Raw genomic sequence first — 14053 nt, forward strand, 5'->3', positions numbered from 1 at the left:
TGGATGGAAAAAAATGAACAATATGAGCCTCCTTTAATTTTTATCATCACTAACAATAATAGGTTCAAGTAAAAGTTAATTTTCAGTCCCAAAGATTTTTTGGTGGTAATTAAGACTTAGCCACGTTGTTAAAAGGGAATGAAGAAGTCCTATCTTTTTGTGGCATCTTTACTTCCTATACCTGAGTATGTACAGGAACTTTACCCACTCAGTGTATTTTCCTAATGGGTAACATGGACTGACAGTATTCTGCAGCCACTGTAGGAGCAGAGCATCTCAGTAAGCAACAGCGTTATTTCCAAGATTAGGTGTCCTTGTCCAGTTGCTGGATATTGCTGAATAGCTTTTACATGAAAAATGCTAGCCTTGGGTAAGATGTTGTGGATGGATCCTAAACTGGAGCAGGACCAAGTTTGAAGGCATTAGACAGGATCTTGCAGAGGTCAATTGGGTTAGACTGTTTGCTGATAAAGGGACAACTGGCATGTGGGAGGCTTTTAAAAGTGTGATATCAAGAGTGCAGGGGCACCATGTTCCTGCTAGGCTGAAGGGCAAGGCTGGCAAATTTAGGGAACCCTGGCTGATGAGAGAGAGAGGCTCTGGTCAGGAAGAAGGCATACAGTGAGTTTAGGCAATTGGGAAGAAGCGAATCCCTCAATGATGATGATAAGTGTAGGAGTACACGAGAGGGAAATCAGAACAGCAAAAAGATGGTATGAGATTGATCTGGCAGGCAGGGTTAAGGAAAATCCCAAGATTCTATAGGTATATTAAGAGTAAAAGGGTGGCTAGGGAGAGAATTGGTCCCCTTAAAGAGCAGCATGGCTGTCCATGTGTGGAGCCACTGGAGATGGGCGAGATTTTTAATTAATATTATTTATCAATATTAATATTTTAATTAATATTAATTAATCAGTGGAGAAAATGATGGACGCTAAAGAAATGAAGGAAATGAATGATGATATCTTGCACCGCACACGAATTACCAGGGAGGTGGTATTGGCGACCTTAAAGCGCATTAAAGTGGATAAATCTCCAGGGCCTGATTGAGCACACCATCGGATATTTTGGGAAGCTAGGGAAGAAATTGCAGAAGCCCTTGCAGAGATATTTGCTTCATCTTTAGCCACGGGAAGTTGCAGAAGACTGAAGGGTGGCTAATATTGTACCGTTATTTAAGAAAGGCAGCAAAAACAAACCAGGAAACGACAGGCCAGTGAGTCTGACATCAGTGGTGGCTAAGTTACTGGAGAGGATTATGAGGGACAGGATGTATCAGCATTTGGAAAGACAAGGACAGATAAAGGACAGTCAGCACGGCTTTGTGTGTGGAAAATCGTACCTGACAAATCCCTTCGAGTTTTTTGAAGAGGTATCTAAGAGGGCAGATGAGAGTAGGACAGTGGACATTATCTATATACGGACTTTAGCAAGGCCGTTGACAAGGTCCCACATGACACACCAGTTTGGAAGGTTAGGTTTCATGGGATCCAGAGAGAGGTAGCTAATTGGATTCATAATTGGCTCGATGGAAGGAAGCGAAGGGTGATGGTCAGAGGTTGTTTCTTGCATTGAAGGCCTGTGTCAAGTGGTGTGCCACAGGAGTCAGTGCTGGGACCTTTGTTATTCATTATTTATATAAGCAATTTGGGTGTGAATGTACAAGGCGTGGTTAGTAAGTTTGTGGATGATACTAAGATAGATGGTATTGTAGACAGTGAAGAAGGTTATCAAGAATTACAGGGGAATCATGATCAGCTGGATATGTGGGCTGAGGACTGCCAAATGGCTTTCAATATGACGTATTGCATTTTGGGAGATCAAACCAGTGTAGGGTTTATACAGTGAATGGTAGGATCCTGGGAAGTGCTGTGAAACAGAGGCACCTAGGAGTACAAGTACATAATCTGCTGAAAGCAGTGTCACGGGTTGAAGGGGTGGTGAAGAAGACGTTTGGTGCACTAGACTTCATCAGTCAGGGCATTGAGTACAGAAGTTGGATGTTATGTTGCAGTTGTACAAGACGTCGGTGAGGCCACACTTGGAGCATTGTGTACAGTTTTGGTCGTCATGTTATTGGAAAAATGTGGTTAAACTGGAAAGAGTGCAGAGAAGATTTACGAGGCTGCTGCCAGGACTGGAGGGCCTGAGTTATAGGGAGACGTTGGGCAGGCTAGGACTATATTCCTTGGAACGAAGGCTTTGGATCCCAGGAAAAACAGTATTTCTTCTAAGTTTTTAGCTAATTTGGTTTCAATGTTAAAACACTGAAACATTGATCTTAGGGCATGAATATGCTTTTCAGTGTTTTCAATGCAAAATTTTAATAATTTTTAAAAATCATTTTGACTACATTCTCCTATATTTTTTAACGGGTCCTCAAAGTTGCTCTGTGAATTTAGTAACAAGCAACCAGTAACTTTAATACTGGGACATTACTGGCCATCACATTAGAATACAATAGAATAGAATAGAACAATACAGCACAATACAGGCCCTTCGGCCCACCATGTTGTGCCGCCCTTCAAACCACACCTAAGACTATCTAACCCCTTCCTCCCACATATCCCTCGAACTTAAATTCCTCCATATGCTTATCTAACAATCTCCTGAACTTGACCAATGTATCAGCCTCCACCACCACCCCAGGCAGCGCATTCCATGCACCAACCACTCTCTGGGTGAAAAACCTCCCTCTGCCATCTCCCCTGAACTTCCCACCCATTACCTTAAAGCCATGTCCTCTTGTTTTGAGCATTGGTGCCCTGGGGAAGAGGCGCTAGCTGTCCACTCTATCTATTCCTCTCAATATCTTGTATACCTCTATCATGTCTCCCTTCATCCTCCTTCTCTCCAATGAGTAAAGCCCTAGCTCCTTTAGTCTCTCCTCATAATCCATACTCTCTAATCCAGGCAGCATCCTGGTAAATCTCCTCTGCACTCTTTCCAACACCTCCACATCCTTCCTATAATGAGGCGACCAGAACTGGACACAGTACTCTAAGTGTGGTCTAACCAGAGTTTTGTAGAGCTGCATCATTACTTTGTGGCTCTTAAACTCAATCCCACGATTTATGAAAGCTAATATCCCATAAGCTTTCTTAACTACCCTATCTACCTGTGAGGCGACTTTCAGTGATCTGTGGATATGAACCCCCAGATCCCTCTGCTCCTCTACACTGCCCAGAATCCTGCCATTTACCTTGTACTCCGCCTTGGAGTTTGTCCTTCCAAAGGGTACCACCTCACACTTCTCTGGATTGAACTCCATCTGCCACTTGTCAGCCCAGCTCTGCATCCTATCAATATCCCTCTGCAAGCTTCGACAGCCCTCCACACTATCCACAACACCACCGATCTTTGTGTCATCTGCAAACTTGCTAACCCACCCTTCCACCCCCTCATCTAAGTCATTAATAAATATCACAAAAAGTAGAGGTCCCAGAACCGATCCCTGTGGGACACCACTAGTCACAGTCCTCCAATCCGAATGCACTCCCTCCACCACAACCCTCTGCTTTCTACAGGCAAGCCAATTCTGAATCCACACTGCCAAGCCTCCCTGGATCCCTTGGCCTCTGATCTTTTGAAGAAGCCTACCATGCGGAACCTTATCAAACACCTTACTAAAATCCATGTAGACCACATCCACTGCACTACCCTCATCAATCTTCCTGGTCACCTCCTCAAAGAACCCTATCAGGCTTGTAAGGCAAGATCTTCCCTTCACAAAGCCATGCTGGCTGTCCCTAATCAGTCCATGATTCTCTAAATGCTCATAGATCTCTTAGAATCCTTTCTAACAGTTTACCCGCCACAGACATAAGGCTCACTGGTCTGTAATTCCCTGGACTATCCTTACTACATTTTTTGAATAAGGGGACAACATTCGCCACCCTCCAATCCTCAGGTACCATCTCCGTGGCTAACGAGGACTCAAAGATTAGATTGAGCACACCAAATGCCTTGGCTGAGTTGGCTCCTATGTTGCCCTGGGGCACACAGAGGTTCTGGGAGCAGGAAGACTGCACTGGAGGTCACACTGTGCAGGCAGGCAGTGAGTGATTTGGGCCCCCATTACCCTGTCTGTGACATCCCCCAGAAGACAACCTCTCTCATTCAGACACTGCTGGGTTACTGTGAGAAGTTGGTATTGCCACCACTCAAAATAATATCACGTGTCTGATTCAGATTTGTCATGTTCTCCCTGTGGCTGAGTGGCTTTCCTCAGACATCCCAAAAACACTTGGTTTGGTAGGTTATTTGGCCACTGTAGGTTGCCCCAACCAGGTGTGTGCGCAGTAGAATCAGTGGGGAGTTGATGGGAATATGGGGAGAATGGATTACAAGGATGGGATTGATGAATGAGCCAGCAAAAACTCGATCGGCTCCTCTGTCCTAAGGAAATATGGACAGTTCAGGCAGTGTTTGTGAAAAAGAGAAATAGTAAACGTTCCAGGTCCAAGGGCCTTTTTCAGAGCTATAACATTTATGCTAGTTAATTCCGAAGGTGCATTCAGCTGTGGGCCACTGTAGAATTTTGCACCAAATGATTACATTGTGGGATTATAAATTGAATAATTTTAGGTGGTATTCACAGGATAAAAAAAAGGAAAGAATTGGGTAAATAATTTGGAGTTGTCCATCTCTAATTGTGGTGGGCACACTGATGGAACATCACGCAGCACTTTGCTGTTTACTGTTTGTTTATTTCAGGCACGTTGGAGGTCCGAATCGCGGGCTGCACGGGTCTTTTGGAGTCTGTTCCAGGGCGTTCTCGTGGGTCTGGTACTCTTCTGCCCGCGTACAGTCCCAGTGAAAGTAGGAATTCTTTCATGAGCAGAACCAGCCGTGGCCTGTACGGAAGGAGTGGCAGCGGGAGCGGCCGTTACTTCATCAAAACTGAGGACTTGTCCAGTTGAGTTTTCTAAACCAATTCTTTATCTTCAGGTTTACAAATTAACTTCAATCCAACATTTACCGAAGGGAGGTTTTGTTCAGTTGAATCTATAAGTACAATAGATAGCAAGCTGCCCTTATTAAATAAAACGGAAAGTGTGGGAAACACTTGGCAGGTCAGACATCATCTGCAGAAGGAGAAGCTGAGATAACATTTCAGGTTGTAGAACATAGAACAGTACAGCACAGAAGAGGCCCTTCGGCCCACAATGTTGTGCCGACATAGCTAATCCCTCCTACCTACAGAATGTCTATATCCCTCTATTTTCCTCTCATTCGTGTGCCCATCTAAGCCCCTCTTAAAAGCCCCCAATGAATTTGCCTCCACCACCCTATCAGGCAACACATTCCAGGCATCCACCACTCTCTGAATAAAAAAACTTACCCCTCACGTCTGTTCTGAAACTACCCCCTCTTACTTTAAATGCACAAAAAATTAGACCCATAGTTGTGACTTTATTGTGACACATGTTCCTGAGTTTCTTCAGATGTGCTGTCAGCTTTTTGTGAATATACATTTATCTGTTTATTTTGTGTATAGGGTAAACGATAGCTTCAGCTGTGTCACTGTAATTCAGTTTTGTGGATGGAACACCCCAGTCCCAGAATTTCCTTAATAATTATTTTGTCTTTGATAACTTCAGCAGTAATGGAACACCATATCACTTGGACAGGAATAGTCTACATACGTTTCTTCCTCTCTCTGGGACAGAAAGCTTTGTATCGTTCTCCATCTTAACATTCAACAAATGTGGCAGCTTATCATTGTACCGTTAAAATACCTTTTAATTTTGTGAATCACTCTGTAAATTCTTGATATAGAGAAATGTATAAGAATTGTTTGGAAGCTGTCTTGCTACTTTAAAATGTGAAGATTTTCCTGCTATTGTCGATGCCACAGTTGGATGCTGCACATCTGGGGAGCTCTCCACATCGGGACTGTTTATGGAGGAGGAGAGAATGCATCCAGGGAATTACAGACCAGTCAGCTTAGCACTGGTTGAAACAAAGAAAGGAGAGAATAGAAGAACACAGAGAAACTAAAAGTATAACACTGAATAGTCAATATGGATTACAAGAGGGAAAATCTTGCTTGGTGGACTTCAATGAAAATTTTTGAAGAGGTAACAGAGAGTAGGCAATAGTAATGGAGGATATTTAATTTATCTGGATTTATAAGGTGCCTTGTAATAGATCAATAACATCAGAATATGTGGAGTCAGAATACTGCGGAGCTTTGGAAACTCGGTGTACATGTCCAAGGATCCCTGAAGATGGGTAGACACACGAGTTAGAAAGATATATGTGAAGCTTGCCTTCATTAGTCAGGGCATGATATATCAGAGCAAATACAATAGAGGCATTTAGGATGCTCTTAGACAGGCACATGAATGTGCAGAGAATGGAGGGACGTGGACGGTGGGCCAAAGGGCCTGCTCCTGTGCCGTACTGTTCTATATTCTACGTTCTGGAACGGGGGGGGTTATGGTTCAAGTATATGTGACATTAGTTAGACCGCAGCTGGAGTATTGTCTGCATTTCTGGTCACCACACAGTGGGAAAGATGTGGTTGCACAAGGGAGGGTGCAGAGGAGATTCACCAGGATGTTGCCTGGGATGGAGCATTTCAGCTCTGAGGAGAGACTTGAGAGGCTGGGTCTGTTTTCCTGGGAGCAGAAGAGGCTGAGAGGGGACCTGATAGAGGTTTACAAAATGATGAGGGGCGTAGATGGTGAGAAACATTTCCTTTTATCATAGGAGACTTTAACCAGAGAGAAGAGGTTTAAGATAAGGGGTGGGAGATTTGGAGAGGACTTGAAGAATTTTTTCCCCCAGAGGATTGTTGAAATTTGGACTGCATGTAGATGAGAAGAGGGAAGTATTTAGGTGAGCACTTGAAATGTGACAGATCCATACAGCATGGAAACAGGCCATTCGGCCCACCACTGGGCACCCATCTGTACTAATCCCATCTTCCAGCATGATAACTGGACATGACCGTCTTGACTAGGTGATTCAAGTGCTTGTCTAGGTGCTTCTTAATGCTGTCAGCGACTCTGCTTCCACCACTGTCTGTCACGATGTAAAAGGCCGTGGGTTGAGTGCTGGAAAATGGGATTAGTAGAGCTTGGTACTTGATAGCCAGCATGGCAGTGATGGGCCGAAGGACCTGTATGACAGTAGGAGGAGGAACTTAAAAAAAAACTGCAGATGCTGGAAGTCTGAAATAAATACAGAAAATGTTGGAAGCACTCAGCAGCTCGATAGCAGCTGTGGAGAAAGAGAAAGGGTTGAGGTTCCTGGTCTGATACCACATAACAGAACCAGGGAAAGAGGAAAAAAGAGGTAATTGTAAGTTGCAGAGAAGGTGACAGGAGGGATAGATGGAGCGAAGGGAACCTTTGTTATGGGGCAAGAGCAGGTTAAATGGGTTAATAAGGCATTGGAGGCTGACTGTGCTGCTCTATCTATCAGGATGGTCTAACGGAGAGGGAAATACTGAGCCCAAGTGGAGAACTGGCAGAAATGGCCGGTTCTGTCTCAGACGGAAGATGCAAATTACCTGAAGTTGGAGAATCTGATATTGTCTGGAGGCTGCAGTGTGCCCAGCGTGTTCGTCAAGCTTGTGTTGGGATCGTTGAAATGGTTTAACGGGCCACAGACTGGTTGGTCAGAGTGGGATGGAGAATTGGTGGTAGGTAACCGGAAGCTCCGGGTCACTCCTACAGATCCAACGTAGGTGGTGCACAAGGTGGTCTCCCAGTCTGCATTGGTTTTTCCAGTGTAGAGGAGGCCATGTCGAGAACACTGAGTGCAGTTCACTAGACTGGAAGAAGTGCACAGCAATCACTGCTTCAGCTGGGAAGAAAGTTTGGGTCCTTGGACGGTGGAAGGACAGGTGTCGCACCTCCTGTTCTTGGATGGGAAAGTGCCATAAGATGGAAAGTGGTGGATGGAGATGGAAGACTGGACCAGGGAGCCATCCCTTCAAAATGCTGAGAGGGGAGAGGAATATGTGTCTGATGGTGGAACCTTGTTGGGGATGGGGAAATTGGAAAGGATGGTTCATTGAATGAAAAGTGGAAGGTGAGGACCAGGAGAACTCTGTTCTGGCTGTAACCAGGGGGAGCACAAGTCAGTGTGGTAAACAGATGAGATGTGGTTAGGGCTCTGTCCTATGCTAAAGCAAAGCCACGGTTCAGAAAGAAAGAAGACATTTCTGATGTACCGGTGGGGAAAGTCTTGCCTCCAGAGCAAATGAGACAAAGATGGAGGAACTGGGAGAATGGATGGAGTCCTTACAGGAAATGCACTGCAGTAGAGGGTTGTATGACTGTAATGGCTGGCTTCAAGAAAGAAAGACAACATTTATTTAAGGTGCAAATATCATAGTTGATTTAGATGGGATAAGTGGAGGAAATTTGTTCCCATTAGAGGGTAGTTAAGCATCTTGAGGCAGAGGTTTAAAATTCTGGCCAAAAGATGCAAGGTGGGTGTGAGGAGAAACTGCTCCCAATGGACCATGATGAGTGATGGTGTCCCACAATGAGTAATGTTGGCACTACTGTTGTCACAACTGTTGTCACAAGTTGCCTTAGTAATTCAACAGAGTTTTGAGAGACTGGATACCAAGAGGGCGGCCTCTAGCTTTGCTTTTCCTCACTAATGTGTGATGGGAGACTGCACGCAAGGGTACAGCTCACCTCAGTTGCAATGTGCACAGCAAACACGGCTGACACGTCACTGACAGGATATCCAAGGATTGTGAAAGAAAGTGTTTCCCAGGACTGAGCAGGATTCACCATTGATGTTTACTGCAAGTAAGCTAATTATTATAATATTCTTCACACCTGCAATGTTCCTTTCTCTCCAGATGAAGTGAGTGCTGTCCTGAAGCTCGACAACACAGTTGTCGGGCAGACTGCATGGAAGTCGATAGGTGAACAGTCGTGGAATCAGAACTTCACGGTGGAGTTGGAACGTGTGAGTGAATGGAATGGGTTTTAATAATTTTAATTACTGAGTAAAGATAAGGATGTGATTACACTGGAGGGAGTGCAGGCGAGATTTCCCAGGATGTTGCGTGGATTGGAGCATTTCAGTTATAAGGAGAGCCTATGTAGGCTGGGCGTGTTTGCCCTGGAGTGAAGGAGGCTGAGATGAGATCTGATAGAGATATATAATGTTCAGAGGGGGACAGATAGGGTAGACAATAAAAATCTTTTTTCCCATGGTGTTGGTGTCAAAGACGAGAGTATAGGTTTAAGGTGAGAGGGAGGAGGTTCAGAGGGAATATGGGGGGGAGTTTTTTTCACGCAGAGGGTGGTTGGAGTCTAGAACATGCTGCCTGAAGAGGTGGTGGAGGCAGATCCACCTGATATTTAAGAAGCATCTAGATGAGTGCTTGAAGGCGACAGACATAGTGCAGGTAGATGGGATTAGTGTGGGTAGATGCAATGGGCGACGTGGACGTGGTGGACAGAAGGGCCTGTTTCTGTGCTCTGTGACTCTATAGCCCTCGATAATCAATACATAAGTACACGGCAGATTCCGACTGAAGGTGAAAGTAAAAGTGACTTCTGGCATCCCCAGGTTAATTGGTAATGTTTCACAAAGATATATTTTGAATGAAACTTGGAGATTACTATGGAACTGAATAAAAGAAAGGAATTCAGAGATACTAATACAGAAAATAAGATCAAAGCAAGGGAATATACGATTAATGTTTGGACAGTAAGAAGAGAATGTGAACACAAATCTTGAAGTCCACAGATCCCTGAGGGTAGCAGAACAGGTAAGTAACCTGATAGGAAGAGATATTCACCTTTATTGGCCAAGGCATAATTAGGTCACCGCTAGAGCACAGTGTGCAGTTTTAGTTACAGAAATGTGATCACACTCAAGAGAATGGAGAGGAGATTCACTAGAATATTGCCAGAGCTGGTGAGTTATAACAATGAGGAGAGATTGGCTAGGTTGAGGTTGCTTTCTTCACGACAAAGGGAACTGAGGGGGGATTTAATTGAGGTATTGTAAAATTATGAGAGGTTAACTCAGAGTAAACAGAAAGGACCATTTTCCCTTCGCAAAGAGGACAATAGATTGGGGCATAGAGTTGGTGGGGAGTTGAATTCCCTTTTTCCATACAATGCAGTGTGCCCTTTACATTGCCCTTTCTTACCTTTTGTGCTCAGGTTTCAGGAGTTGTACCCACAACCTTCTGGGTACGGCATATGGTACTGAGGAGAAAGTACTGTATGAGCCAGAGTGAAATTATTTGCTGGTGTACCTCAGTGATTGGACACTTGCTGTTTTTCATCTGCACCGAGGATCGAATTTGAATTTGTCTCGTCGAAGGCCGAATAAATTATGAAAGAGCCAAGGGAATGTCAGGTGATCAGGACGGCATTTTTGAGTGGGAAAGACGATATGTGCGAGATCACACAGAATAAGGGAAAATAACAAACATTGATGTTGAACAAACAAAGATTGAAAGTTCTGCACTGACCTTGTCCGAGTAACCAAGTAAATAGAATGCCAAGTTAAATTAACAAATCCTTGGATTGAGCAGTAAGAATCCTAGGGACCAGAATGGAACGTAAAGGAAAGATTCTTGAAGCTGCTTGTCGCAGGGTAGTGCCTCAGAGCAGACAAGAGATTTAAACATTGATGAACGTCTAGGCAATAATGATCATGTAGTAAGATGGGTGCACAGTAATATATGAGAGCAAATTGTGAGGTGATCGGGGAGAAAGGACTCTGAGATGGTGGACCGGAGAGATACTGGAAATAATGACTTCATCATTTTGTAGACACAGTTGTGGAATTGGTGAACACTTGGGACAGAAAAGTGCAAACTGATTCATTTGTTAGTAACTAATTCCTTTTAGTATCACAGTGAAGCAATGGTTAACTTAACCCAGTGACCCGAGTCCAATGCTGACCTTGGGTGCTGTTGGTATGGAGTTTGCACATTCTCACTGCAACGATGTGAGTTTCCTTTGGATGCTCCGGTTTCCTTCCACACCCCAAAGATGCAGGTTGGTAGGTTAGTTGCTTCTGTAAAACTGCAGGTGGGTGAAGGGAGAGCAATGGGGGATGGGGAAGTCAAAGGGGATCCCAGAGGAAGAGTGAGATGGGTTCTAGTAGTGGGTGTGGATGGGGTGGACCGAAGGGCTCATTTCCCCGCTTTATGACTCTAGAGGTTAGGATTACTTGTGCACACAAAGTGCTGCAGTTTTAAAAGTTATATAAAAGAGAGAGCCAGAGGCAATATTGGAAAATGGCAGGACAGGTTAACAAAGCATCCAATAAAGTATACAGTATCCACTAAAGCCAGCAAATTATGCTCAACTTGCTTAGGAAACTGCTTCATTCGATCCGTATTACAACACCTGAGGAAGCTTCTGACAGGCCGAAAGGCGCGGCACACTGACAAAGCTGGTAGAGCCGCTGCCTCACAGCTCCAGTGACCCCGGTTCGATCCTGACCTTGGGCGCTGTCCATGTGGTGTTTGCGTGTTCTCCCTGTGACCACGTTGTTTTCTTCCAGGTGCTCCGGTTCCCTCCCACATCCAAAAAATGTGTGGATTGGTAGGTTAATTGACTGTGTAAATTCTCCCCAGTGTGTAGGAGAATGGTAGAGTCATACAGCATGGAAACAGGCCCTTTGGCCCAACTGGTCCATGCCAACTGTGTTGCCTAGCGAGCTAGTCCCACCTGCCCGCATTTGGCCCCTAGACCTCTAAACCTCTCCTATCCATGTACTTATCTAGATGGTTTTTAAATGTTGCTAATGTACCCGACTCAATGAGTCTTTCTGGCAGCTCATTCCAAATGTGTACGACCCTTTGTGTGAAGAAGCTGCCCCTGATATCCCTTTCAGTTCTGATCTTAAACCTATGCCCACTCCCTGTTTTGAGCACCCCTCCCTGGCAAAAAGACTATGTGCTTTCACCGTGTCTGTGCTCCTCATGATCTTGTACACCTTTATCAGGTCATCCCTCAGTCTCCTATGTTCCAGGGAATAAAATCCAAGTCTGTGCAACCTCTCCCTGTAACTCAGGCCTCCAAGTCCAGGCAACATTCTGGCAAATCTCTTCTGCACTCTTTCTAGTTTAATAACATCTTTCCTATGACAGCGTGACCAAAACTGCACGCAGTACTCCGCGGCCTCACCGATGTCTCATATGAACTGAGAATGTGGGGATTAGTATAGGATTAATATAAATGAGTAGTTGATGGTCAGTGCTGACTTGGTGTTTTAAACTGTACCTCTATGATTCTATAAAGGAATAGAAGAGATTTACCAGAATTGCTACAGGAATTAGGAATTATAGTGACAAAAAAACCGAAAATGCTGGAAACACTCAGTAGGTTAGACAGGATCTGAGGGGAGTGAAAAACAGAGTTAACATTGCAGGTCATGACCTTTTGTTTCTACAAATACTGCCTGACCTATTTTTATTTAAGGCTAAGGGAAGATTTGACAAAGGTATAAAAAGTCTTGAGGTGATTCATGAAAAACTCCAGTACTTACGGAGTTAGAGTGATTGGTAAAGAATCGAGGGAGAGAGCATAAGGAAAAACATGTGAAATTCTGGTCACTCCATTACAGGAAGGACGTGGAGGCTTTGGAGAGGGTGCAGAGGAGGTTCACCAGGATGCTGCCAGAATTAGAGGGCATGTGCTATAAGGAGAGGTTGGACAAACTTGAATTGTTTTCTCTGGAGCAGTGGAGCAGTTCTTATAGAGGTTTATAAAATTATGAGAGGCATAGACAGAGTAGGCAGCCAGTATCTTTTACCCAGGGTAGAATTATCAAATACTTGAGGGCTTACATTTAAGGTGAGAGGGGGAAAGTTGATTACACAGAGAGTGGTGGGTGCGTGGGATGTGCTGCCAAGGGTAGTGGTGGAAGCAGGTACAATAATGGCATTTAAGAGATTTTTAGATAGGCATATGAATATGCAGGGAATGGAGGAATGTGGATCATGTGCAGGCAGAGAGATTTAGTTTAATTTTGCATCGTGGGCTGAAGGGCCTATTGTGCTATACTGTTGTATGTTTCTAATGTATCAAACTGTGAGAAATTGGAATGCACGGCCCTAGAGGCGGGAAATAAAGATTCAGTGTTAGCCATAACAGAGAATTGAAGCAGGAAATTGTAGGCTTATGGCCACCTGGATTGCCCTTTGAAAGAACAAGTGCAGACTTGATGGGTAGATGTCAGCCCTCGGTGCTCTGTCGTCTGCTACCAAAGTGTGGTGCCCAGAATTTGAGACAATTTAGGGCATTGAATTGAAAGTGTTGAGTGGTCAATGTGCACACAGAGTTGGGAGGGACAGATGTAGCAGATCCTTGCTCAATCGATGCAAGCATCTAAGTAAGAATCTGTGACGAGAGAATGTCCCACATTGTCAGCGTTACTTTGGACTTCATTCACAAATGAGACTAAAGCAACGATTGACCAAAAGCAGATTGTGATGTGAACGTATGTGAGTATTGAGCCTAAACCAAGGAGGGCTTACAATTGCAGAACATGGGGGAGCCGTTTCATAGTGACATGAAGGTAAATGACTTCAGTCAGAGGGTGGCGAACCAGTGGCCTTCTCTACCCTGCAAGGCTCTGGACACTCAGACATTGAGTTCATTTAAAACCGAGATCGATAGATTTCTGTACATCGTGTGGCCATATGATTGGTAAGTTTGCAGAAGGTGGTGTTGGTAGTGAAGAGGGTAGCTCTGGGCTACTGGGTGGTGTTGATCAGCAATGGCGGGTGGATTTTCATCCTGATCAGTGCCAGGTGGTGTACTTTAGGAGGACTAGTAAGGGTTGGATATACACAGAAGGGTCCCAGAGAATATTGGGGAAAGAAGGGATCTCGGTGTACAAGTCTAAGAACATAGAACAGTACAGCACAGCAACAGGCCCTTTGGCCCACCATATCTGTGCCGACCATGATGCCAAATTAACTAATCCCATCTGCCTGCACATGGTCCGTATCCCCCTTTCACCTGCCTATTTATGTGTCTGTCTAAATGCCTCTTAAACATTGCTATCGTATCTGCTTCCACCACAGCATCTGACAACA

At 44.5% G+C, this 14053-nt stretch overlaps 1 protein-coding gene across 1 annotated transcript in view; it reads left to right on the forward strand.

Moving 5' to 3' along the window:
* Positions 1–14053, forward strand: part of pkn1a (protein kinase N1a) — a 176893-nt gene that overhangs the window by 60242 nt on the left and 102598 nt on the right. The window contains exons 7-8 of the mRNA XM_052042083.1: positions 4717–4917; positions 8834–8943. Coding sequence (XP_051898043.1) covers positions 4717–4917; positions 8834–8943 — 311 coding nt within the window. The remainder of the gene's footprint in view (positions 1–4716; positions 4918–8833; positions 8944–14053) is intronic.

This window comes from Pristis pectinata, chromosome 31, assembly GCF_009764475.1.
Source record: "Pristis pectinata isolate sPriPec2 chromosome 31, sPriPec2.1.pri, whole genome shotgun sequence".
Taxonomy (NCBI): Eukaryota; Metazoa; Chordata; class Chondrichthyes; order Rhinopristiformes; family Pristidae; genus Pristis; species Pristis pectinata.